Source organism: Nomascus leucogenys, chromosome 15 (genome assembly GCF_006542625.1).
Source record: "Nomascus leucogenys isolate Asia chromosome 15, Asia_NLE_v1, whole genome shotgun sequence".
In the NCBI taxonomy this organism is placed as follows: Eukaryota; Metazoa; Chordata; class Mammalia; order Primates; family Hylobatidae; genus Nomascus; species Nomascus leucogenys.
In genome coordinates, this window is record NC_044395.1 from 93,387,181 (window position 1) to 93,412,801 (window position 25,621).

The 25,621-nt window shown below is 36.2% G+C and overlaps 1 protein-coding gene across 1 annotated transcript in view; it reads right to left on the reverse strand.

Annotated features, from left to right (window-relative positions):
* The window catches only part of CSTF3 (cleavage stimulation factor subunit 3), a 77,496-nt gene that overhangs the window by 7,819 nt on the left and 44,056 nt on the right, over nucleotides 1-25,621 (reverse strand). Inside the window, exons 4-16 of the mRNA XM_003254380.3 lie at nucleotides 15,957-15,989; nucleotides 15,492-15,589; nucleotides 13,577-13,643; nucleotides 13,462-13,496; nucleotides 13,145-13,271; nucleotides 10,700-10,777; nucleotides 9,783-9,945; nucleotides 7,235-7,344; nucleotides 6,671-6,787; nucleotides 6,328-6,402; nucleotides 4,468-4,611; nucleotides 3,955-4,057; nucleotides 234-303 (exon numbers count right to left, since the gene is read on the reverse strand). Coding sequence (XP_003254428.1) covers nucleotides 234-303; nucleotides 3,955-4,057; nucleotides 4,468-4,611; nucleotides 6,328-6,402; nucleotides 6,671-6,787; nucleotides 7,235-7,344; nucleotides 9,783-9,945; nucleotides 10,700-10,777; nucleotides 13,145-13,271; nucleotides 13,462-13,496; nucleotides 13,577-13,643; nucleotides 15,492-15,589; nucleotides 15,957-15,989 — 1,220 coding nt within the window. The remainder of the gene's footprint in view (nucleotides 1-233; nucleotides 304-3,954; nucleotides 4,058-4,467; nucleotides 4,612-6,327; nucleotides 6,403-6,670; nucleotides 6,788-7,234; nucleotides 7,345-9,782; nucleotides 9,946-10,699; nucleotides 10,778-13,144; nucleotides 13,272-13,461; nucleotides 13,497-13,576; nucleotides 13,644-15,491; nucleotides 15,590-15,956; nucleotides 15,990-25,621) is intronic.

Here is a 25,621-nt window from a genome sequence, read left to right on the forward strand (position 1 = left end):
GATGATAATAAATTGCTATGGCATCTCTTAAAAACAATTCTAATCACTGTGCAGAAATTTAAAAATAATCTTAAACAGGTATAAAAGTATTGCTGATAGGTAAAAGAAATCTTGAGAAGGAAAGGAAATTTCTCTTGAAACTCATACTCAAGCAAACATTCACCCCATAGACCACAATTCAGGTAAGAAAGCTGTCTTTAGAACCTGATCAACAGCTTTTCACAATGGCTTACCCAGACTTCTCAGGAGGAAGGCTTCCAGATGTTAAAACTCGTTCAAACAAAACTCGGGTATTATTGTCCTCTAGGATATTGAAAAAGATTTTAAATGTTTTTTTTTAATTCACTTGTACGATGCAACAATATTTTCATATGCATTATCTCACTTCATCCTTATAAAAATCCTTTGCAGAAAGGTTTAACTATTATCACACTTGATTTTTACAGATGAGGAAACTTGAGCTTTAGAAAGATTAAGAGATTTGATCTGGCTCTTGGTGATTGAGTAGCAGAGCAGTAACTGGAAGCCATGTTTTTTTCCCTTCTAGTTCAGCCCTCCTCTACTATACTGCAGTTCTAATGCAAAACCATTTATAACAGTGCTGTCTGAACCAGGTATCCCATTTGCCTTTTAAAAATAATGACAAGTACATATCTGCTGACATTAGTCAGACTAGTGCTATTTTTTAAATACATTGAACGTGGAAGGATGGCAAACTCAAACTTAGAAATAATTGAGTTTCTTATTTTGAGGCACCAGGACTATGCTATATTTAGCTACTTTAACTCTTGCAGAGGCACAATATCTAGGTTGGCAGGTAAATATGGAAATGTAAATGAATTAAGAATTGTTGACAGAGGTGTATTAAATTTTAAGAGTCTCAGGAGGTCCTCTATATCTGGAAGTGGGAAAATGACACTTCTTGCTAAACTCTAAGTTATCTTTTAAAACTTAAGAATCTAACAGTAACAACAACCATTGAATCTATTACTAACAACCACTGAATTGTACACCTAATGGATGGACTTATAGTATACAAATTATACTTCAATAAAGCTGTTCAAAAGAAAAATTAACCCAGCAGAGGAGTTGTTTTTTACTGCCTGAGAGTAATTATTCAGTTTATTACATGTCCATATACAAAATAAAGCCAATAAATTAAATATATTAGACCAAAGAAGATGGCGCTATTTTTTTGGCTTCTATCTTCAATTTAACATATTATACTTTAAAAAATGTTAAACAAATGTTACATTTTATCTTTTTCTGTTTTATCCCAAGCTTTGCTCCAGACACACTTTTTACCATTCCACAGAACTTTCACACTGCCTGCCTACATGTTGTGCTCTCTGCCAAGAATAATGCATTTATCTTTCTTTACCTGGCTAACTACCACTCATCTCTCAAAATCCAACTCATGTGCCCTTCTCTATGACACCCTCTAGAACACTGCTGTCCATCAGCAATATAATACAAGCCACATATGGAATTTAATAAAATGGGTAAAAACAGGTGAAATTAATATAATCAACCTAATATATCCAAATCTTATTTCCACATGTAATCAATATGAAAAATTGTTAAGATAGTTTACATTTTTTTTGTACTAAGTCTTTGAAATCTGGTATGTATTTACACACTTACACCACAACTCATTTTGGCCTAGCCACATTTCTTTTTTCTTTTTTGAGATGGAGTCTCGCTCTGTCACCCAGGCTGGAGTGCAGTGGTGCAATATCAGCTCACTGCAACATCTGTCTCCCAGGTTCAAGCGATTCTTCTGCCTCAGCCTCCCGAGTAGCTGGGACTACAGGTGCACGCCACCATGCCCGGCTAGTTTTTATATTTTTAGTAGAGACGGGGTTTCACCATATTGGCCAGGCTGGTCTGGAACTCCTCACCTTGTGATCTGCCTGCCTCGGCCTCCCCAAGTGCTGGGATTACAGGTGTGAGCTACCACACCCAGCCCAGGCTAGCCACATTTCAAGTGCTCAATACCTAATAGTCTAGTGACTACCATAATTGTGCAGCATAGCTCTATAACTTAAATTATACTCTCTTCTCTGTGCTTCCACCGTACTTCATTCAGGAATCTATTATAGTATTTAGCACATTTTTAATGATCACCACCCTCATCATAAATAGTTAACATTTATGGAATAATCACAACATTCTATATATAAGTGAAACACATGCAAAAACTCATTTACCCTCTCAACAGTCCTATGAAAGGTATTCTTATTATGACCATTCTGCAGATGAGAAAACTGAAGTTTAAGATTATACACCTAAACTCAGAACTATGCTACAATGAAACATCAAATGATGATGCAATTATATTTACACATTGGATTCCCCCACAAAAACGTTCTTCTGAATCCTATTCACCTTTGTATTCCCAGACCCTAGTAACCAGAAGGTAATGAATAAATGTTTCATGGATGGGTACATGGACAGATGAATGAAAGAATCATCTAAGACACTGATTTTGGAAGACAATAATGCTAACACCAGATATCCTCCTTTTAAAAAAGTAAAACCACATACTAGTAATTATTCTAAAAAAAATCAGGCAAAACAATTTAAGATTGATGAGGAATATTAAATGCCCCACTATCTCATATTTTGGAGTTAAGTCTTTTTCCCAGAATGTAGAACCATTAAGCTGAAATACAAAATCATATTTAAGTTTTATTCTTTTATATTATTTAGGTAAATAGAATGCTCTATTTTTCTGAAATATTAAAATTACTGATTTATACCTATGATATCTAATTCTATAATAATTTACATGACACATAATTGCATATTTCTTTCTTAAGCCAACTTTTAGTGATGTATTTATTTATTTTTATTTATTTATTTACTTTATTATTATTTTTTTTTGAGGCAGAGTTTTGCTCTTTTTGCCCAGGCTGGAGTACAATGGCACCATCTTGGCTCACTATAGCCTCCATCTCCAGGGCTCAAGCGATTCTCCTGCCTCAGCCTCCCCAGTAGCTGGAATTACAGGCTTCTGCCACCACACCCAGCTAATTTTTTATATATTTAGTAGAGACAGGGTTTCGCCATGTTGGCCAGGCTGGTCTCAAACTCCTGGCCTCGGGTGATCTGCCTGCCTCAGCTTCCCAAAGTGCTGGGATTACAGGTGTAATTCACCACACCCGGCCTATTCATTTATTTTTAAATGTTTTTTAGAGACAGGGTCTTGCTCTGTCATCCAGGCTAGATGGAGTACAGTGGCGTGATCACAGCTCACTGTGACCTCCAATTCCTGGGCTCAAGTGATCCTTCCAAGTATCTGAGACTATAGGCATACGCCACCACACCTAGCTAAAAAAACAACTTTTATACTACATCTTTTTTTGTTAAGAAATTACACATTGTGGACTGTTGTTAACTAGACTAAATGATATACATATATGAATTATCTAGCACAGTGCCTGGTAGGAACTCAATAAAGGATGGCCAGTGTTATTCGTACAACAGAATAGGGAAATAAATACTAAAAACCAAAATGTTTCTTTATGAATCTTTTCCCCAGTATCCTCAAAGTGTTTTACTTTACTATTTGGGCATCTTTTGAGTTTGAGTTTTGGTGGCTAGAGGGTTTTTTGTTTGCTTGTTTTCCTTCCAGGTAACAGGAGATGATTTGCCCAGAGTCATCAGAGATGAATATAAACAACTCTGTGTCTCCTGACTCTGACTTTGAAGCTTTATCCCACTACTGATAGTACTTTACTGAATAAAGACAGTTCTGCAGAGTCAAAAAACATCTACCATTGCTCAGTGAATATATTCATGGTTGATATGCCACAAGTATTTCTTGAGTGCCTAACAAGTGCCTGTCTGCTGTGTCAAAATTATAATACATTCAAGAAGGAAGAAATCTAGCAACATAATTTCAGATGGTTTAATATTAAGTAACCATTATAGATTCTAGAATCAACCTACCATTGAGGTGAGAAAGATAGTCAATATAGGCCAGGACATACTCTGGAATGTCTCCATATTTTTTTAGCCCCAGCTCAAAAATCTTAAAGGCAACAGATTTGTCCTACAAGTAAAGAAAGTACAGATTTCCATGAAAGTCAGATAAAACACTTAAAAGAATATTAAAATTATACCTAAATATGACAAAATACATAAGAATTAAAACAAAATGTTAAGTAAAAATTGCTAAGCTAGAAACTATTCAAAGGAGTTTAGTGATTAGAAATCACTAAAGAATAATTAATATAGTGATTAATAAAGCACAAATTAGAAATATAGTGATTAATGAAGCATAAATTAGCAAGTAGTTGGGGATTTGGATGATGCTGCATATAATTTTACACAGATACACTTAGACTGCCTTTACAAAATGGAGCAATAAAAGCTTAATGACAGAAGCTAAAATCACCTTTCTTTTACGAACCTCAGATGAAGGAAGTTGTTTTACCTTTACACTTGTATTTCAGTATTTACCTTACTACAGTAATATTCCATGAGTGCTGCAGTAACATAGACATGGTGGCGGGTTCTGGTGTCTTCTCTTGCTTTTTTAAATATCATTCTTCCAGATTTGATGCCTTCTGCTCTCCGTGCAAATTTCATATATTGGATATATACCTATGCAAAAGAAAGTATTTGTGTTCTACAAATTAGGCAGTATGTTTCCTGCATAAGAAAGCAATCCTCAGTACCCAATAAATTAGAAAGTAGGAATTTAGATAATATTCTATTTAAATCCACAATCTAATTTTTTTCTGGTATTAGAGATGCATGCAAATTAATTTGTTTTTTATTGAGATATAATTCACATACCACAAAATTCACCCTTTACAATTCAGTGGTTTTAAATATATTCACAAGGTTGTGCAATCATCACCATCATCTAATTCTAGAATATGTAAATTAAAGTTTAAGAGTGAAAAGTGTGACACTACTAGAACATACTCCATTAATGAATGCCAGTATCTAAAAAAGTCAAAGGTTGGTTTAATACAAGCACATTTTACAATACATGTTTTTTTTTTTTTTTGAGATGGAGTCTTGCTCCATTGCCCAGGCTGGAGTGCAGTGGTGGGATCTTGGCTCACTGCAACCTCTGCCTCCCGGGGTCAAGCCATTCTCCTGCCTCAGGCTCCCGAGTAGCTGGGACTACAGGCATACGCCACCAGACCCGGCTAATTTTTGTATTTTTAGTAGAGACGGGGTTTCGCCATTTTAGCCAGGCTGGTCTCAATCTCCTGACCTTGTGATCCACCTGCCTCAGCCTCCCAAAGTGCTGGGATTACAGGTGTGAACTACCGCGCCCAGCCTGCAATACATGTTTAACTTCACATTTTCTTGGTTTCTTTTTAAAAGCCCACTACTCTATTTTCGAAACAACATATAATAGAACTTCACAGATAAACTATAAGCCATTTTATACCCAGCACCTACAGAGTGTCCAGCACATCATGAGTATGCAGTTTTGTTTAGTGAACAAATGACTAATTAGTAGGGTCCTGGTTTGCCCAGTATTGATAATGTCTAGCTATATTACCCAGTTTTTATGGATGGATGGATGGATGGACTATGAGTTCCTCAAGAAAAGGAATTTCATCTAGTTTGTCATTAATGTTGCTGGAGTCTAGCACAATGCATAGACTCCAGCAATATATTTGCCAGATATGTTTGTGGAATGAACTATAAGATGATGAATGTAGAAATTATAGCAGTGGAATTCCAATATGAATCATTAACAAGAAAAAGTAGTGTAGCTATAATTGACTTGAGGCAGAGGTTCTAGAGACACACCCACAAGCCTGTCCCCTTCCTCTCCCAATGGGAGAGCACCACTGCACTTTTGCACTCGGGACTTTGAAAACCACTATGATAGAGCAGGATTTAGCATAAAGTCAGTTTCAGTCTAATTTCTTCCCAGGATGTCGGTTTCTCCTGCCTCATTTAAAAAGAAATATTTATTAAGTAACAGTTCTGTGGCATAAAGTGGCTTCAAACCATGATCACAAAGAAAGTGTTAGAGAAAGTGCCTCTGTATCTATTTTATACTGCTGCATTAAAAAGAAAAAATTCTAGCAGAAAACAGATCAGTAATTGTCAGAGGTAAGGGCAGAGAGAAGGGTTATATCTACAAAGGGGTCACATGAGGGAATTTTTGGAGGATGGTGGAGGTGTTTTCTATCTTAATTGTGGTGGGGATCCCATGACTCAAAGTTATTTGTCAAGATTAATAGAACTATACAACAAAAACAGTGAATTTTATTGTATATAAATTTAAATTATTTTTTGTTAGATAAGACTGTAAAGGTGGAAAAAAAGATTTGTAAAGTTACTCACCAAGGTGGGGTCAATATCCTCAATTGCCAGAAGTCTGTTATATATACTGTGAACCTTTTCATACTTCATGCGACTCTAAGGTGGTACAGAAGAAGTGAATATCAACATATGGTCATAAATAAGCAGGATTTGAGCTCTAAGGAATCCAAAGGCTATAACCTCCCACCTCCAATGGCATCTCCATTGAGCATAAATATAGTATAAGCTGACAACTAATAACTGTTCATTTGGCATCATCTCTGTCTACCAAAAGCAATATGCCTGGAAAACAAGCAGCCAGAAAAAAGTTCAGTCCTGCACTAAAAAATTGAATTATAAGAAGGCTCTAAACATTTTTACTTACCTCTTCATAATCTGCATATGCAAAATAAAGAAGCATATTCTTCTTCAATAAAGTGCTTATGGCTCTTTCATATATATTAGCAGCTTCATCACTAAATAATTTGGCATTATTCATATCCTAGGAGAAAAAAAAGAAAGCTCATCTTCAATAATTTTAATATAGTTGTGAGAGAATAAAATTAATAGTTACTTTATTTTATTTATGTGTCTAAGAAAGCATACATGTATGTACACACACATATATGTATCCACATACACACATACATAAACACATATGCATTTCTGGATTCTAAAAAAATTCCAAAAACTCCTTTCATTATTTTAACTTACAAAATAACTATGCAAGTACTCTAAATGATTCATCACTTTGATACGTTAAAAAACTGCCAGTTTATTTTAATTCTAAGGAGGTCTAATTATATGTGTCACTAAGATTCATATGAACATAAGCTTAAATTTTCAATACTTATGCTTTATTACCAAAATTCAGTTATATTTTTCAGTAAATCACTGCTATATCAAAACCACAAAAATATCAAAGTGGGGATAGGGAAGGAACACTTACTCCCTTTTCTGCGAGCAGTTTACTTGACTGCTCAAGATACTGGGCAGCTTCATACCAAATATCAGGGTGATGGCCCAGCACAAGCAGGCACTGTTCATAAGCAAACATAACTAAGGGAAGAAATTAACAAACAACAGTCAATTAAAATAATTATTATTTGTAAAACTATCAATATAAATATCATAACCAAATTAGGATCCTCAAAAATTAATGATAATTAGAAATAAAAAGCTTTAGTGATTTCTGGCACCATCATCCATCTAAGCTCCCTCCATCTATCCATCACTTATTAATTTTTTTTATTTTTGGAAGCAGGGTCTCTGTCACGTAGGTTGGAGTGCAGTGGCACAAATATGGTTCACTGCAGCCTCGACCTCCTGGGCTCAAGTGGTTTTCCTGCCTCAGCCTCCCAAGTAGCTGAGACCAGGTGTGTGCCACCACATCTGGCTTATTTTTAAAAATCTTGTGGCCGGGTGCAGTGGCTCACATCTGTAATCCCAGCACTCTGGGAGGCTGAGGCGGGCGGATCACGAGGTCAGGAGATCGAGACCATCCTGGCTAACATGGTGAAACTCTGTCTCTACTGAAATACAAAAAATTAGCCGGGCGTGGTGGTGGGTGCCTGTAGTCCCAGCTACTCTGGAGGCTGAGGCAGGAGAATGGCATGAACCCGGGAGGCAGAGCTTGCAGTGAGTGGAGATCGCGCCACTGCACTCCAGCCTGGGCGACAGAGCAAGACTCCGTCTCAAAAAAAAAAAAAATCTTGTATAGAGATGGGGTTTCACCATGTTGCCAAGGCTTGTCTTGAACCCCCAGGCTCAAGCAATCCTCCCGCCTCAGCCTCCCAAAGTGCTGGGATTACAGATGTGAGCCACTGCACCCAGCCTAAGTTAATACTTATGGAGCACAACTATATGCCAGGGAATGTGGAAGGCACAGTGAATATACCAGTGAATAAGACTTCCTATGTTCAAGAAGTCTGCAGTATATGGGGAGGATAGACAGAAAGCAAAGATCAAAAGTATTATGATGATAAAAGTACAGTATACTCTGAAAACTTACAGCAGCAGGACTTAACATAGTTTAGGGACTCAAGAAAGTCTTCACTAAGGAACTGACATCTAACACAACACCTGAAGAAGGGATGAAGCTGGTCAGAGGCAAATAAGTGAAGTGGAGTAAGGATGGGGTAGATACAAAAATGGAGTGGGCAAAGGAAACAATATTTGCAAAGACCTACAAGTAAGACAGCAAGATAAGATTGAGGAATTCAATAAAGCTCCAAATTAAGAGTCTGGCACTGGCAGAGTAGTTTGTATCAGACCACCCCTCAGCAAGTAAAAATTATAAACAAACACAAAAGCAACTATCTAAATGTACTGGAAATGACCAAAAGAAGCAGAAATCAGGAGATTGAGCCCTTAAAAAGACAGAACAACACTAGGTGAGATCCATATTTAAATATGGCTTTTCCCTTCAAACGCATGCCCATGTTGTGCACTTCTGGGATAGCTAGAACTCAAGTCATAATGCTGCAGTCTTACTGTCTTGAAGTAACATGGAGTTCTGGCCTATGAGAGCAGCTGGAAATTGAGGAGACATCCCCAAAAGGAGAAAGCCAGAGCCTGAAAATCTGGGCATAAATGTTCTCAAATCCTCAGGTGATCCCTAAAATGTACATACACAGGGAAGAATACAAACAGACCAACAGAAAACAAAGCTGGAAGGCGGAAAGAGTTGAATAGATACCTCAGCAACTAAGGGAGATGAAGTTTAGAATTTGAGTCCCATCCAATTAGATGGTTGGGGTAAACACCTTAGACTTTTCATTGTCTTAGGAGTAAAGACTATGTCCCAAGAATAAGGTATTTAATCTGAGATTAACGGTAAAACTAAAACAGACCTCTCTTCATAGTATAAAACCCAAGGCTCCACAAAGTCCAAGTAATCTGACAGTAATATTTAACTTCCTGCTAAAATAAAACAACATTCTTCAGAGGAAGATGACAGAATCTACAGTCTTTACAATGTTTCATTTGTACATTTGTACAATATCTAAAAGAAAAAATTTAAACAGGAAATAGAAAAATGTAAACCACAGTCAAGAGAAAAAGCAATCAAAGAAAATAAACTCCATGGTGGTTGAAGGCCCAGATGTTGGAATTGGCAGATGAGGACTTTATAACTACTGTTATAAATATGTTCAAAGAAACAAAGAAAAAGATGGTAATGAACACACAAGGAATCTCAACTAAGAAATGGACACCATAAAAAAGAAATATAAAAAATAAAAAATTTCTAAAATGGAAATTTATAGAATTGAAAAATATAGTATCTGAAATAAAGCGTTCACTGGATGGGCTTAATTACAGACTGCATATGATGAAAACAAAGGTTCAGTGAATATGGAGATAGATCTATAGGAATTATTGAATCTGAAGAACAAAAGAAAAAAAGATTAGGGGTAAAAAAATTTTAGTAACCTATGGGGATACCAAGTGGCCTAACATACATGTAACTGAAGTCCCATGAGGGTTAATCTTGTTACCTCTTTTTGTTATAAGGGTCTGATCCTCTGTACGAAGAGGGTTGCTCTTTTCCCACTGTATATATTTCTTCCACATATCTACTTGTTGAGCTTCTTGAGGAGTATTCTGAGGAGGCACCGAGGGAGCATTACGGTCCAAGCCTTTCATTACTGTCTCATATTCCTAGACAAGGATTTAGAATTCTTTGGTGAGCCAGGAACAACTCAGATATATGGGGGATGGGGTAGATCCATTTGGAAGACTGTTCAAAATGCCTGCTTTTTCCAAATACCACTTTGTTAATCTAATCTAAAAACTAAGAGTAGAGAGAAAGATAAGAGTATTACCCACTCAAGAACAGGTTCCCAGGAGTGGGTGAACAAAACACCCATGGGCCCTCTCTATAAGTGATCTAGGAGGTTACTTTCCAGGATATAAGAGTTGACAGATCAATAGGATTGAAGATCTGGTGGCATTATTATTGCCATCTTTGGAGAAACTGTCTTTTAAAATTTCAATAGTTTGTATTAATAGGCTATTTTTCCTAACTTCTAAGAGTGTCAATGAATGGAAAGGTATGCACACAATCAAAATGTGTCCCTGAGAGCTATGTTATTAGACCACAGAGTAATACAATATTCAGACGAACCCAAATAATAGAGGGAAAAGAATTACTTCATCAATTCTAAGTAGAGCCTTGTCTTTCTCTATGTCCTGTTTCCATATTTTTAAAAACAATTTCTTCTAAACCCAATTTATTATATTTTGTTCTTACAAAGGAGATATTTCAAATATGTCATCTCCTCAGACTTTGCAATTAATTGCTGTTAAGATTGCTAATGATTGAAAATATCAACAGTAATACCAGACAGGGAAAGCTCTGCTGTAAACAACAGACTCATAATAATCATTAAAATAGCCTGATGGAATTCCATACCTTTGCTACCCGTCTAGCATTCATATAATCTCTACTCCGATCTTCAATCATTTTTTTAGCTAAATGAATATTGATACCCTAGAAAAACAAAAATATTTTAAAATTAAGTATAGTTTCTTAAAAATTAGCACAATACAGTTAATTGATTCATTTACTAAATAACTAAATTTTTATTTTAAAAGATTTCTTGTTTAATAAAGGTTCATACAGCTCATGAAAAGCAGGGAAAAAAGGTTCAATCACATTATACATTGCAAAGATCAAGGAGGATGTGCTTATGTCTTATGAGCTGGCAGTAAGTTTCCATTTATCAGGAACTTTTAAAGATAGAATCATTTGAAAAGGGTCAATAATTTCATATAAGATTCTACTGAAAAAAATGACATGGCTCATGCCTGTAATCTTAGCACTTTGGGAGGCCGAGTTGGGTGGATCACTTGAGGTCAGGAGTTCATGACCAGCCTGGCCAACATGGTGAAACCCCGTTTCTACTAAAAATACAAAAAAATTAGCTGGGTGTGGTGGTGTGCACCTGTAATCCCAGCTACTTGGGAGCCTGAGGCAGGAGAATTGCTTGAAATGGCGAGGCAGAGGTTGCAGTGAGCCGAGATCGTGCTATTGCACTCCAGCCTGGGCGACAGAGCAAGACTCCATCTCAAAAAAAAAAAAAAATGTACAGATTCATCTGGGTAGATATCCATGGCTTGACTTTGATAGCCCTTTTCTTTTTCTTTTTTATAGACAGAGTCTTCCTCTGTCACCCAGGCTAGAGTGCAGTGGTGCCATCCTAACTCACTGGAACCTTGAACTCCTGGGCTCAAGTAATCCTCCTGCCTCAGACATAGGACTACAGGTGTGCCCTGCCAGGTCTGGCTAATTAAAAAAATTTTTTTTTGTTGAGACGTAGTCTTGCTATGTTGCCTGGGCTGGCCTCAAACTCCTGGCCTTAAGCAATCCTCCCGCTTCAGCCTCCCAAAGTGCTGGGATTACAGGCATTAGCCATCACACCTGGATAATAGCCCTTTTCTAACTAGTTCTGTTGTATAACGCTTTTTAAAAAGACAAACAGAAGTAGCAAGGAAAGATAAACACTACCACTCAGTGAGTACTCCAAGGATTCTAAGACCCTTTCAGGGAGTCCATGAGATCAAAATAGTTGTCATTATAATACTAAGACATTATTTGCCTCTCTCATAAAATACAGGAGTTTTACAGAGGCTACATGACATTTAGTATTATAACACACTAAATGGAAGCAGATATGAAAATCCAGGTGTTTTCTATTAAACTAGATATGAAAGAGATTTGTGAAAATATAAAAGAATGCCACTCTTCTCACTACATTTTTTGTTTTGGAAAATACAGTTTTTGGCCAGGCATGGTGGCTCGTGCCTGTAATCTCAACATTTTGGGAGGCGAATTGCTTGAGCTCAGGAGTTCAAGGCCAGCCTGAGCAACATGGAGAAACCCCATCTCTACAAAAAATTAGCTTGAGAGTGGGGCGCATGCCAGTAGTCTTAGCTACCTGGGAGGCTGAGGTGGGAGAATCACCTGAGCCCAGGAAGTTGAGACTGCAATGAGCTGTGATTGTGCCACTGCATTCCAGCCTCGGTGACAGAGTAAAACCCTGTCTCAAAAGAATAAAAATAAAAAATTCTTTGTGATCTTCAATAACTGTTAAAATCCAAAAACCATAAAGTTTGAAAACCACAGCTGATGCCTGTGAGGGAACAATTTCACTACCCTATATAGTTCTTCCAAATCACAATATACATACGAAGAACTTTCTTTTTTTCTCTTTAGAGACGGGCTCTCACCATCTTGCCCAGGCTGGTCTCAAACTACCAGGCTCAGGCAATCCTTCCATCTTGGCCTCCCAAAGTGCTGGGATTACAAGTGTAAGCCACCATGTCCAGCCAAGGAACTTCCTTTTAATGCTAATGCTAGAGCTTATTTGGCATGTGTATTTATGTATTCAGATTGATTAGCTCAGTTATTAAAAGCAGATATCAATAACACAAAGATCTTGGATTGTAGCCACACACCTCACAAATTCAAACCAATAATCACATCACTGTAATCAGGTGAAAGAGGTGTACAGCAACTAAAAAATAATTCCCAAAAGGTACTATTGGAAACATAATTCTCAAAAGGTACTGTTTTATAGGTCAATGACAATGTGTATGTGTGTGTATGAATGTGTGGATATGGCTTAGCAAAGAATAAAAATAGTTTTATAAGAACTATTGTTCTTCAGAGTATCCTCTAAAAAATAACACTAATATGGAGACTCTCAAAACCTTGCAAAAACATTATAGTGCTTTCATTACAATCAATAAAAAAATGTGTAACACTGATACAGAAAGGCAATAATCTACAAATCCACAATGCATAAAAATTAAAATGGCTTGGTTTATAATAAACAACTACTCTGACCTAATTTACCTCTTCATACTTGTTATAGTCTCTCCAGAGTTGTTCAATGTTGATCATCGGATTAACACAACCTCGTTGATAAACTCTTCGGACAGCTGTTATTCTTTGATTTTCTGCGTAAGATCCTACAGCTTCCCTGAGATCGGATAAGAAATGCCATCAATTATATTATAACTAAATCTCATTCAACCCAGCAATCTCACTACTGGATATCTACCCAAAGAACAACTCTATGGAAAATAGTATGGAGATTTCTCAAAGAACTAAAAATTATATTTTAGCTAAATCAACTGTTTATATATAAAAAAAACTATACAAATACTTACACGCCTTTTAGGAAATTGATGTAATCCACCCAAATCTAAGAAATAAAATAAAATGTTAATATCTTTCTTGGTATTTTTACATTTAAGTGCATATATTAAAAAGTGTTAACTCTACCTGATAGGACATAATTTCCATTCCAATTTTATCCAGTGCAAAGTCATATGCTTGAGCCATTTTTTCTCTGAAATGAACATGAAAGACGTGGTTTTTAAATTTTTTTGTTATTAAAATTTATCTACAATTAGGCCAGACATGGTGGCTCATGCCCGTAATCCCACTGCTTTGGGAGGCCGAGGCAGAAGGATCACTTGAGACCAGGAATTCAAGACCTGCCTGTGCAACATAGCAAAACCCAGTCTCTAAAAAAATAAAAATTAAAAAAATTAGCTGGGCATGGTGGCATGCACCTGTAATCCTAGCTACTCAGAAGGCTGAGGTGGGAGGATTGCTTAAGCCCAGGATTTCAAGGTTACAGTGAGTTATGATTGCACCATTACACTTCAGCCTGGGTGACAGAGCAAGACCCTGTCTCTAAAAAAAAATTAAAAATAAATTATTATTTGAAGATAGACGTGGTGGTTCATTCCTGTAATCCAATGCTTTGGGAGGCTGAGGCAGGAGGATCATCTGAGGCCAGGAGTCGGAGACAAGCCTGGGCAGCACAGTGAGACCTCGTCTCTATAAATAAATAAATAAATAAATAATGTATTTATAACTAAAACGTAACTTCTGATCACAGGATCAGAACAACATTTGAACATTCTCTATAAACAAAAATTAAAGACATCTTTGTAAGTATATAAAGTTGTTCTTTGATGTTAAGCTTGTCAATATCATAAATTGTTGCCTTTATCTACTGCTTGTGAGCTTATCAAAAATAAGGCTCATGTCTTACGTATCTTTATATCCTTTAAGTTGCATAATTCTATACATAGCAGATTCAAATGTGGAAATTTGTGGTTCTCTCATTAATGAGACATTAAGATCTATTAGCTCTAAAGTAAAATGTAGAAATCTGGAAAGTATAGTTTTATTAAAATGCAACTTATGTTAAAATGTAAAGGGTACATTAGGGAAAAAGAACTTCCACTTCAATATAAGACAATAAAGTATAAACAGACCAGGTGTGGTGGTTTATGCCTGTAATTCCAGCATTTTGGGAGGCTGAGGCAGGAGAATTGCTTGAGCTCAGTAGTTTGAGACCAGCCTAGGGACATTAGCTTACGCTTGAGACCCTGCTATGTTTGGAGTCTCAAATATAAGGAGACCCTATCTCTACAAAAAAATAGAAAAAAAATCAGCCAGGTGTGGTGGCTCTTGCCTGTAGTCCCATCTACTTGGAAGGCTGAGGTGGGAGGATCGCTTGAGCCCAAGAGGTTGAGGCTACAGTGAACCCATGATTGTGCCACTGCACTCCAGCCCGTACGACAGAGCTGAAACCGTCTCAAAACACAAAAATCATAACAAAAAGTATAATCAGGAAAAGACAATAAAGATAGAATTTTAGTAACAGACATAACTTGCCTGTTAGTTATATAGAAAAATGGCACCTCAGAAGAAGGTCTATTATTTAGATTTGGCAAAGATGGGGAGGTGGGTAATTCGGAATGGGGATGGCAACTTCACAATACAATTGTCAGAGATTCCTTATATCACTACAATTGTCAGAGACCCCTTAGATCATTTAAGTAGCACATTGCATTGTGACCTGACAAAAGTGGTACTACCACAAGTATGAAGATGGTTTTTGAAAAAATTTGACAAGTCTGTCAACAAAGTGGTTTGGTGTTGCAAATATACAGTGTTTCAGTATAGACAGGGCTTGGGCGATTCAATTCTCCAGAATAAGACTCATGCCAGTGATTTTCTTGGAAGCACTTTTTTCAAGGTTACTAATTTCTTAGGAAATCCTGACTTTTCAAATCCTGCTATTTCTTCCCACTTGGAGCTATCAGAAGGTGTGAGTTTATGTGGGATTAACTGTGTGCCTAGAGATGACTTGCATTCTTAAGATCCTGGTTTCACTTACTTGTAACTTGGTAGTTTACCCTTGGTTTCTCGGACATATGAAAGATAACACTTCCATAAATCAATGTGCAAAACCTTCATAAGGCATCTCTGAAATAGCTTTAAATACAAGAATATATTATCAGAATCCAGTTAAATAAATTTCACATGGACATAGATGAAATGGAACATTAAAAACACAAATTCAGCTCCCTTTATGAATTTATCTCTTATAAATAAAAGACAAATAATTTCCCCATTTTCAGCTTCTCATGATTTGTCCGGGGAGTATAATTATTTTCTTTTCCTTTTCCAAAATTTTTATGATGAACATTTTCAAGCATATAAAAAAGTTGAATAAGTACAATTAACTTGTAAAAAATCACCATCCAGATTCAATTTTATTAACATTTTACTATATTTGTCTTACACATACTAGGTTTTAACTTAAACTTCAATATAAAATTCAAAGTATTTGAGGACTCACCTTTTCAACCTTGTCATAATTTTTAGCTTTAATCTGAAGAGAAACAGAAAAATATAGAATTAATACTATTTTTTAGAGCATCAATCTGAATTTTTGACCAATTTTTAACCAACTTTGCAAATTCATCCTTATACTTTATTAATTTTATTCTTCAAAAATAACAGAAGTGTGAAGCAAACATGGATAAAATGCATTGTAAATATACCTGTGTAAATTGAACCTATATGGATTTTCATACATTCATTTACATACAAATTTTGTGAATTTAATAAAATTCTGTAAAATAGTCATGAGATGAATATAGAAATATATACACACCCGATAGGTCTACCTGAATAGGATGTATCCACTGAAGAAAAACTTAAGGCTTTCCTTTCCCTGAATAGCTACCAGAACAATCTGAGCGGCAAAAAAGATCTGCAAATTTGGACTACATATAAACATTCAGTCACACCATCAACCTACTATATTGCAGATATTGTGCTAGGCGTGGGGGCTACCACTGTGAACAAGACAGGTCTGTCCCTGCCCTCATAGAGCTTACAATCTTATGGGGAAAATAAGACAACGAAGTGGAAGGTCATTGTAAGATATTACGGTTAAGTGCTAAAATGAAGAAAATTCTGGGTGGTACAGCATTTTGGAAGAGCAAAAGACTTAGACTTGGGGAACTGCAGAAGATTTCCGGGAAAAAGACAACTTTTTCTAGGACAATCTGAGCTATTTGGTGAAGAAAGGGAAGAGTTATTCCAGACAGGAGAAATAGCATGTGCAAAGACCAAGATTAAATACTATTAGATTTCTCTTTTGAGTATTTTCATCAGAGTGGGTGGGGTTAAGTGCTCAACTGTGTTAATCAGCAAATCTGTTTCGCCCAGATAGGTAAATAAATATTTTGGCTGATTAGAGAAGTTTTGGTCCTTTTATCTCAAGTAGTACAGTAATAGAGTAGTATTCCCAGTTTTATGGCTTAAACTGCTATAGATGAGACTGCTGATGACAGTCTCTTTTGCTTTTGCTGATAACTTGTTCTCTTCTGGACTTTTTTATCTTGATCTTTAGAGTTCATAAATTTTAGCACACACTTAAACACAGGTCTTTGTACTTTGAAGCAGTTCAATCAAGGCTCTGGAGTTAGACCTCTTAGGTTCACAATCTGGCTATCTACTTAACCTCTTTTTCCCTCAGCTGATTAAGGGGGATAATAGTACCTACTTTGTTAGGGCTATTCTGAGGACTCAATGAGTTAATAAATATGAAGCCTTTAGAATATTGCCTAGCAGGTTGAGCACTGAGTAACTATCATTTATTTTTATTACCACAAAATCTGCTTGGAACTCAGCATGCCCTTTGAACCCATATACTCAGGGCTTTTTTTAGGTCAAGAATAAGTGTCTCTCTTCTTTTTGTTCCTTTTTCTCCTTCTAGAACTATATACGTTAGATCTCCTGGTTCCATCCTTGAAATCTGTTATCTTTAGCCTTCCTTTGAATTTTTGCTCAAGGTGTTAAAATAGTTTGTCCAGTAGATTCTCCAGGCAATTCATTTAGGGCTCCATGTGACTATTCTCTTCCACTTAGCCTATTACTGTATTTGGTTCATACATAATGGTTTTTGACTCCAGAGTTTTTAATATAGCACTTTGAATCCTGTGTTCATATTACTTTGTTCCAGTTGTATTTCTCCTCTAGCAGCTCTATTTTATTAAGGACCTGATAGTTTTAGTTTATATTCCTTTCTGGTTGGTGGATCCTTCAGATGTGCTGTTATTTTTTCCTGTCTATTCACTGAAGCTGTGTTGGCAGTCCTGAAGTAGTAGAAATTGACCCTTCTCTACTATGACAGCTGTGTAGCAGGTGTAGGCAGCAAACAAGCTGCTGCTAGCCCTCTGCCAAGAAACCAGAAAGAAATCTCTTCTCAAGAGCAGGGAGGACTCAGCCAAGAGGCCAGGCTGATGTCAACATTCGTCTGGGGTAAAGACATTTGAGGGTTTCCAAATTTTCTATGGGTCAGCTTCTTAGTCCTTTCCCTAGGCCCTCTACTGGGCCTCTTCTTTGAGATTCCCATAGAACCAGAGGCTTCCTTGCATTTGGCTGCTTGGCTTAGTAGAGGTAAATAGAGTAGGAATAAAGTAGGATGAATTTAAATCACCAGCTTCCTAGGTGCAGTTGAGATTATATACAGTTCACACAACTGGTCAGGAAAACCAAAGCTACCCATTGGGAAAATAGGCATAGAATATTAATAGTTAATTCCCAGAAGAGAAAATGTAAATGGTTAAAAGCTATACGACAATGTGTAAACTTCCAATGTAGGAAAGACAAATTAAAATAATAGATATTACTTAAAAACCATTAGAATGGTAAAAACTTACAAAAGTATTAACACTACTGAAGCCATGTAATGAAAAGGCACTTCATACACAGCTGGAGGAAATATGAATTGTTACAGCATTTTTGAAAAGCCATTAGTAACAGCTCTTCTAATAAAAAAAAAATGTATCTTTTGATGCAGGAATTCCACTCCTAGGATCTATCCTATAAAAATAAAAGCAGGCCGGGCATGGTGGCTCACGCCTGCAATCCCAGCACTTTGGGAGGCCGAGGCGGGAAAATCACAAGGTCAGGAGTTCGAGACCAGCCTGGTCAACATGGTGAAACCCCATGTCTACTAAAAATACAAAAAAATTAGCTGGACATAGTGGCCGGCGCCTGTAATCCCAGCTACTCAGGAGGCTGAGGCAGGAGAATCACTTGAACCCGGGAAGTGGAGGTTGCAGTGAGCTGATATCACGCCACTGCACTCCAGACCAGGCAAGAGTGAGACTCCATCTAAAAATAAAAATAAAAATAAAAATAAAAGCAACAGAATAGAGAGGTAATTGTACAAGGTTACTTACTATAAACTTTGCAGTAGCAAAAACAGTTTAAAAATCAAATGTCCACCAGTGGGGAAATAGTTTAATAAATTATGATGCATTCACATCATGGAATATTATGTATTCAGCTTTAACAGGTAATTGGGAGGGATTGCCACAAGATCTTATTGAATGAAAAGATAGTAAAATTTATATAATCTTTAGAAAATAAATAAAAATAAATCCTATATATGTTTATGTATATTAGCATAGAGAAAAATAAGGAATACCCACAAGGTTGTTAAACATAATTGTGGCTGGCAGGGTGATACGGGTGGATGCAAACATAGAGACAAGAAAAAAGACTTTACTATCATCTATGCATTTCAGTAAAAATTATGTCCATTATGTATATCTACGAAATAACCAAATTTTACATACCCCTCCCCAACAAAGTGGTCCTATATCTTGGATTCATCAATTATTTCCTTAATTGGTAAATTGGTATTAGCCCAATAAATGTTTGTAGAAAGACACTTTTGACTAATACAGAAAAACTCTCTGATCTCTAGTACGTGGCCACTGATTGTCATTCATTAATGCAACCAGTAAATATTATTTGAGAGACCGTCTACAGAGCTGGTACTGGTGGCCTTACCACAATAGCTATAATCTCATTATTTTTTTAAACATCATTCATTAAAAAAATACTTTTAAAAATCATTGGCCAGGCACAGTGGCTCATGCCTGTAATCCCAGCACTTTGGGAGGCTGAGGCCGGCAGATCACCTGAGGTCGGGAATTCGAGACCAGCCTGGCCAATGTGATGAAACCCCGTCTCTACTAAAACTACAAAAATTAGCTGGGCGTGGTGGTGCACGCTTGTAATCCCAGCTACTCGGGAGGCTGAGGCAGGAGAATCACTTGAACCCAGGAGGTGGAGGTTTTAGTGAGCTGAGATTGTGCCATTTCACTGCAGCCTGGGTGACAAGAGCGAAATTCTGTGTGGAAAAAAAAAAAAAAAATCATCAATGTGCTTTGGAGATTAAATCTGCAGTGTGACAAAATGAAAAGAATTTGATCATATTGCATTAATTACTTCCTCTCTTACAGTATCAGCTTTTCCACCTATAAAATGGGAATGATAATAACATCCATTTCAAAGGGTTATCAAGAATTAAAAAGAATACAAAGCATCTAGATGTTCCAGGTGCCCATAAATCATACTAGTCAACAAAGCTATGAACTAAAGGAGTATAACTTTTCATTATATCTTCTCTAAACAGAACTATGTAAACCAAGTAGCCAGAAAGAGCAATGGTGTTACTATAATTGGCCCATTTGATGCAGAGGAAAAGTGCAGGCCATATTCAAATGGCATTATTGGTGAGACTAGCACACCAATACCCTGTCTTTAGCCATCCCACCACTAGTCCATTTTCCTTCTTTAAAAGATTATTATCCTATGTATTACTTACTAATATTTATATGAAAACATCTTACCTATAAGTATTCTTAAATATATTTTTCATAGTTATGTGTATTTGTACAGGAATCCATTCTACCTGATAATGAAAGCCTGGTTTAAATTCTAAAAGAAAAAATTCTTGATACTTAAGATTACTTTGTTTTGACATTTGGGATTTTCACAACTTCCTGCCATTAATCAATAGAAAATGTCTCCATTTAAAGACCATTATAGGCTGGGTGCTGTGGCTCACACCTGTAATCCCAGTGCTTTGGGAGGCCACGGCGGGCGGATTGCTTGAGGCCAGGAATTCAAGACCAGCCTGGCCAACATAGTGAAATCCTGCCTCTACCAAAAATACAAAAATTAGCTGGGCATGGTGGCGCATGCCTGTAGTCCCAGCTACTCGGGAGGCTGAGGCAGGAGAATCACTTGAACCCAGGAGGTTGCAGTGAGCAGAGATTGCACCACTGCACTCCAGCTTGGGCAACAGAGTGAGACTTTGTCTCAAAATAAATAAATAAATAAATAAAGACCATTATATGCATACAAATAATTTTGCAAAACTTACTAAGACTTGCTTATATTTAATCTATTAAAAGTAGTGTATCATTTTCAATGACAGAGGCTCTTAATAAAATTAACTTTAAGCCAGGTGTGGTGGCATATGCCTGTAATCCCAGCTGCTTGGGAGGCTGAGGTGGGAGGATTGCTTGAGCCCAGAAGTTTAAGGCTGCAGTGTGCTATGATCACACCATTACATTTTCGGCCTGGGTGACAGAGCAAGACCCTGTCTAAACAAACAAACATACAAAAAACAAATAAATACTTATCTGGTACACATACTGTTTATCACAAAAATTTGTCATACAATTACATTACCTTTTTAATGAATTATCCAAATTTTACAAAGATATGAAAAGTGTCTATCGAGAAAAAATAATAAATTTTTTAAATTGCCAACTTCCTTTTAATAGAAGAGTATGATAATTAGAATAGCAATATCAAGATCAATTAACCTTTAAGCTTAATTACATTCAAATCAGTGGTTATCAGCCAGGTGCAGTGGCTCATGCCTATAATCCCAGCACTTTGGAAGGCTGAGGTGAGTGGATCTCTTGAGCCCAGGAGTTTGAGACCAGCCTGGGCAACATAGCAAGACCCCATTTCTGTTTAAAAAAAAAATCAGTGGTTATCTTAGGGAGAGTAAAACAAGTATAACATGATGAGGAAACACAGATCTTTCCCCAATACTTTTGAATACTTCATATTTCCAGGCCTTTGTTAACTTCCACAATTATTTCCCAAGCATTAATTGGTCATCACGTATCTTTTGGAACTAAAACTATCCTCAGATAAATTATTGGAACTAATGATCATCTATTACTTAATAGGTTAAAATTAATAACTTAATTTTGTAAAGTGTTAACTTTGCCAGAAAAGATCTAATGACACTCTGACTAACATCTATTTTTAACAGTTTAGATTAGCCATGTCCTTTCCCTGGAATATATTTACATTGAGATCTAAAGAAAGCATGATATTCAGTTGTTCAAAAATAAATGAGTTTTTCCTAATGTTAGGAACATATTTCATGCTTCATTGGATGTTTTATGAAATGCTGATGTAAATGCCGACAAAATTCACATTTTTCTGACCAAAGAAATAAAACTCTATGTCAACAGCATTTTGACAGGTTTCCTCAAATTCAACTTTTTTCCTTATCCCTTGGGGAAAAAAAAATGCCATAACATCGAAAGTTTTAAAAAGTATGCTGTTTTTAAAATCACCAGTTATAAGAATCATTATACAATTAACTTGAAATGGTTTAAAAACATATTTGAGGCTGGGTGTAGTGGCTTACACCTGTAATCCCAGCACTTTGGGAGGCTGAGGTGGGTGGATCACCTGAGTTCAGGAGTTCGAGACCAGCCTGGACAACATGGTGAAACCCCATCTCTACTAAAAATACAAAAATTAGCTGGGCGTGGTGGCAAGCGCCCGTAATCCCAGCTACTTGGGAGGCTGAGGCAGAAGAACTGCTTGAACCCGGGAGGTGGAGGTTGCAGTGAACCGAGACTGCACCATTGCACTCCAGCCTGGACAAGAGCAAAACTCTGTCTCAAAAAAAAAAATTGATAAATGAACCTGACATAACTCTATAGAGGAACACCAAGAAGCTATATAATCTAAAGGAAAAAGTAAGTCTCTATATACTTTGTGTAGGTTTTCACACAATAACCATTTGGGACAAGTCAACACTTAGGTTTTCAGACAGTACTGGGCACATAGCAGAGGCAGGGCTAGGATCCATCTAAAGTGAGTTCTTATGGTAGTTGTTCACAATGTGATGAACAAATGAATAAATGAATTGCAGTCGCATTCCTAATTTGTTCCCTGCATCTTTTCTAAAGTATAGCACACAAACTTTTCTAGGACTTAAGACAATCATCTTAAACTGAATTTGAGATGCAGAGAAGCTGTCTGATTCTACTTGTATTAATTAGCCAAAAAGCTTAGCCCAAATCCTGAAATCTGAAAGCAAATGGAATCCTAAATATAAATTCATCTCCTGTTCATTTACTTTTTCACTACTCTTTTCAGCTATTCTCTAATCCCCTGCAGCCTGAAAAATGTCTTGGAAGATTAAAGAATACAAGTCATTTTAAGGAATTTGGAAATATTGAAGAATGACATTTTAAGATCTACAAACAGGCTTTTAAGTTAGCTGCTGGAGTGGTTGCTGAATATTCTCCTTTCCACCACCCACTCCCAATTTTAAGGTAAAGAAATCAGGAAAGTAGTGTCTGCAAATAAATTCATTTTTATTTGACAAATAATTATGTGCCTACTATGTGGCAGGCCCTTTTCTAGCACTGGAGATAAAGTAGTGGATTAAACTAAGTCATAACTCATGGAATTATATTTTGGTTCTATTTTGGGAGGCAGCCACTACCTAAAGAATAATTTTCTTTATCTGTACTTCCTAATTTTCCTATGATAAATTGTATTGTTTCTGCAATTTGTATTTTCATATTAAATATAGATATAAATGCCAGGTGTAGTAGTTCACGCCTATAATCTCAGCATTTTGGGAGGCTGAAGGGAGAGGGTCACTCACGAGGCCAGGAATTTGAGACCAGTCTGGGCAACATGGTGAGATTGTCTATAAAATTAAAAATATAAATAAATATGTAGATACAAATGTATACCTATAATATATACTGATTTAGATATAACAGGTTGGCCACAACCTCTTCATGTCCTATAAACTTTCAATTATCCAGGCCCTTAAATATATCACAGAACTACTTGTCAAAAATGAGTGTAAATTATAGACCACTGTGAAGTATAGTTTAATTATGATTAAAATTGAAATGTGCTAAACAAAACTATGATTATCTTTGGATCTAGATTAAATTTACTTTCATTTTAATTCCTTGTACTAACCATTAGGTATTAATTAGTCTTCCACTTTCCCAAGCCAAGTAAAAAGTATTTGTCATGTGTCCTTAGGATTTACCAAGTGGAAGTGGGGATGTGGACCTGAACTATTAAAGAGTTTATGACCCAGTTGAAAACATAAAACTAATGACGGAAACAATAAAGGACTAAATTTAAGTTTAAATTATTTTGTGTATGCTCTATGCCCTGTAAGATTCAGAGGAAAAGGTGTTCCATGCAAACTAGAGTTAACAAGGAAAGCTTCACTGAGCAGATGGTATCCAGGCCATTAATGAAAAAAAGGAGTCTGTACAAGTCAATGAAACAACAGGAGTTTCTTTAGTTTTCGGTGGAATAATGAGGACATCCATGCAAGAAAAAAAGAATATGCATAGGAAAAATAAGTTGGCTGATTATGGTGAAGGTCCATTACAGAGGGCATAAAAAGGCAGAGTTAAATCTGACACACAGAAAACCTTACTGAATGCCACTGAGGTTTTCCTGGCAGGTAAACAATGAGGAAAGTTGAAGAAAGATGGCTCATAAGTAGGTTAGGGAATACAGATTGGGGAGAACACAGAGGTGGCTTTTACTGCTGTGGGATGAGACAAGCAGGTACTAGCTACAATAGGTAAGATGCTATTGCTGTTATCCTTAAGTGGGGTAATACTGGCTTTGGCTCAGAGAAGGTAGAACAGGGAGAGAAAACCAGTAATGTAGAGGGAAGAACAACAGACTTTTTTTTTTTTTATGGGAACAAGAATGAAAAGTGTTATGAGAGTTGCTGTAAAGTTTACCTTTTACTAGGTTTATTATAAGGTGACATCACTCAGGTATAAATTGTCTGATTAAAGTTAGCAGATAGGGGGTTGATTTCATCAATAAGACAGTGGAATTAAAGATGCATATTTGTCATTTGTAAAAAAACTTTTTCTTATAAATATGTAGGGCATACAATACCTAAGGCATTAAGTATATTCTCTGAAGTAGAGAATATTCAGATAAGCAAAGACTCATTTCTCCAAACTATCTATTCCCAGGCAACAAAAAGGAAGAGAACCCCAGAGTACTTGATATAAGAAAAACAGGATAAAATAATATCTATGAAGTCAAAGATGAATATTATAAGAAAAAGGGATCTGGTGGAATATGCCACAGGTCAAAAATAAGGGTATACAAAGGATCTGGCAATAAGAAACTCTTTGTTTATTACACACTTAAAAGTTGAAGCAATTCAGCTTCTTATAATTTAAAATGACTAAATACTGCTAATACTAGCAGCACTTATTAAATATTTAATGTTTGTAAGCACTACTCCAAGATTTTATATGTAATAACTCATTTAATCCATAAACAGCACTCAGGTAAAGTACTATTATTCCCTACTTAAAGATGAGAAAACTGAGGCACAAGGAGGAGATTTAATAACTTCCCCCAGATCACACAACTGAGCTCTTAATCACTATACTATACTGCTCTCAGCACAATATATATATATATGAGGATGTTCATTGAAAGAGTATACAGAAAATTTGAGAACCTATATTACCAAAAGGTAGAATGATTAAACTGTGCTTTGTCTAAATAATTGTTTTGTCTAAACAACGGGATGAGATATAGATATATACACACACACAGGAACTTTAAAAGCAATGATGTATAATACTGAATGGAAATATATCCATAGTACATTTAAAAAGTGAAATCCAAAAAATATATACTGAGTAGGAAGAAATGCACACAATAACTGTTGACCAAAACTATTTTCACTGGAAGGATTGAGACAATTTTTCTGTCTCAGTTACATTTTATTTCCATAACAATTGCACAAAGGAGAGAGTTGAGATTTTTAAAAAATAACTCAACATTTTCTTTTTTAACTCTAATCTCATGATA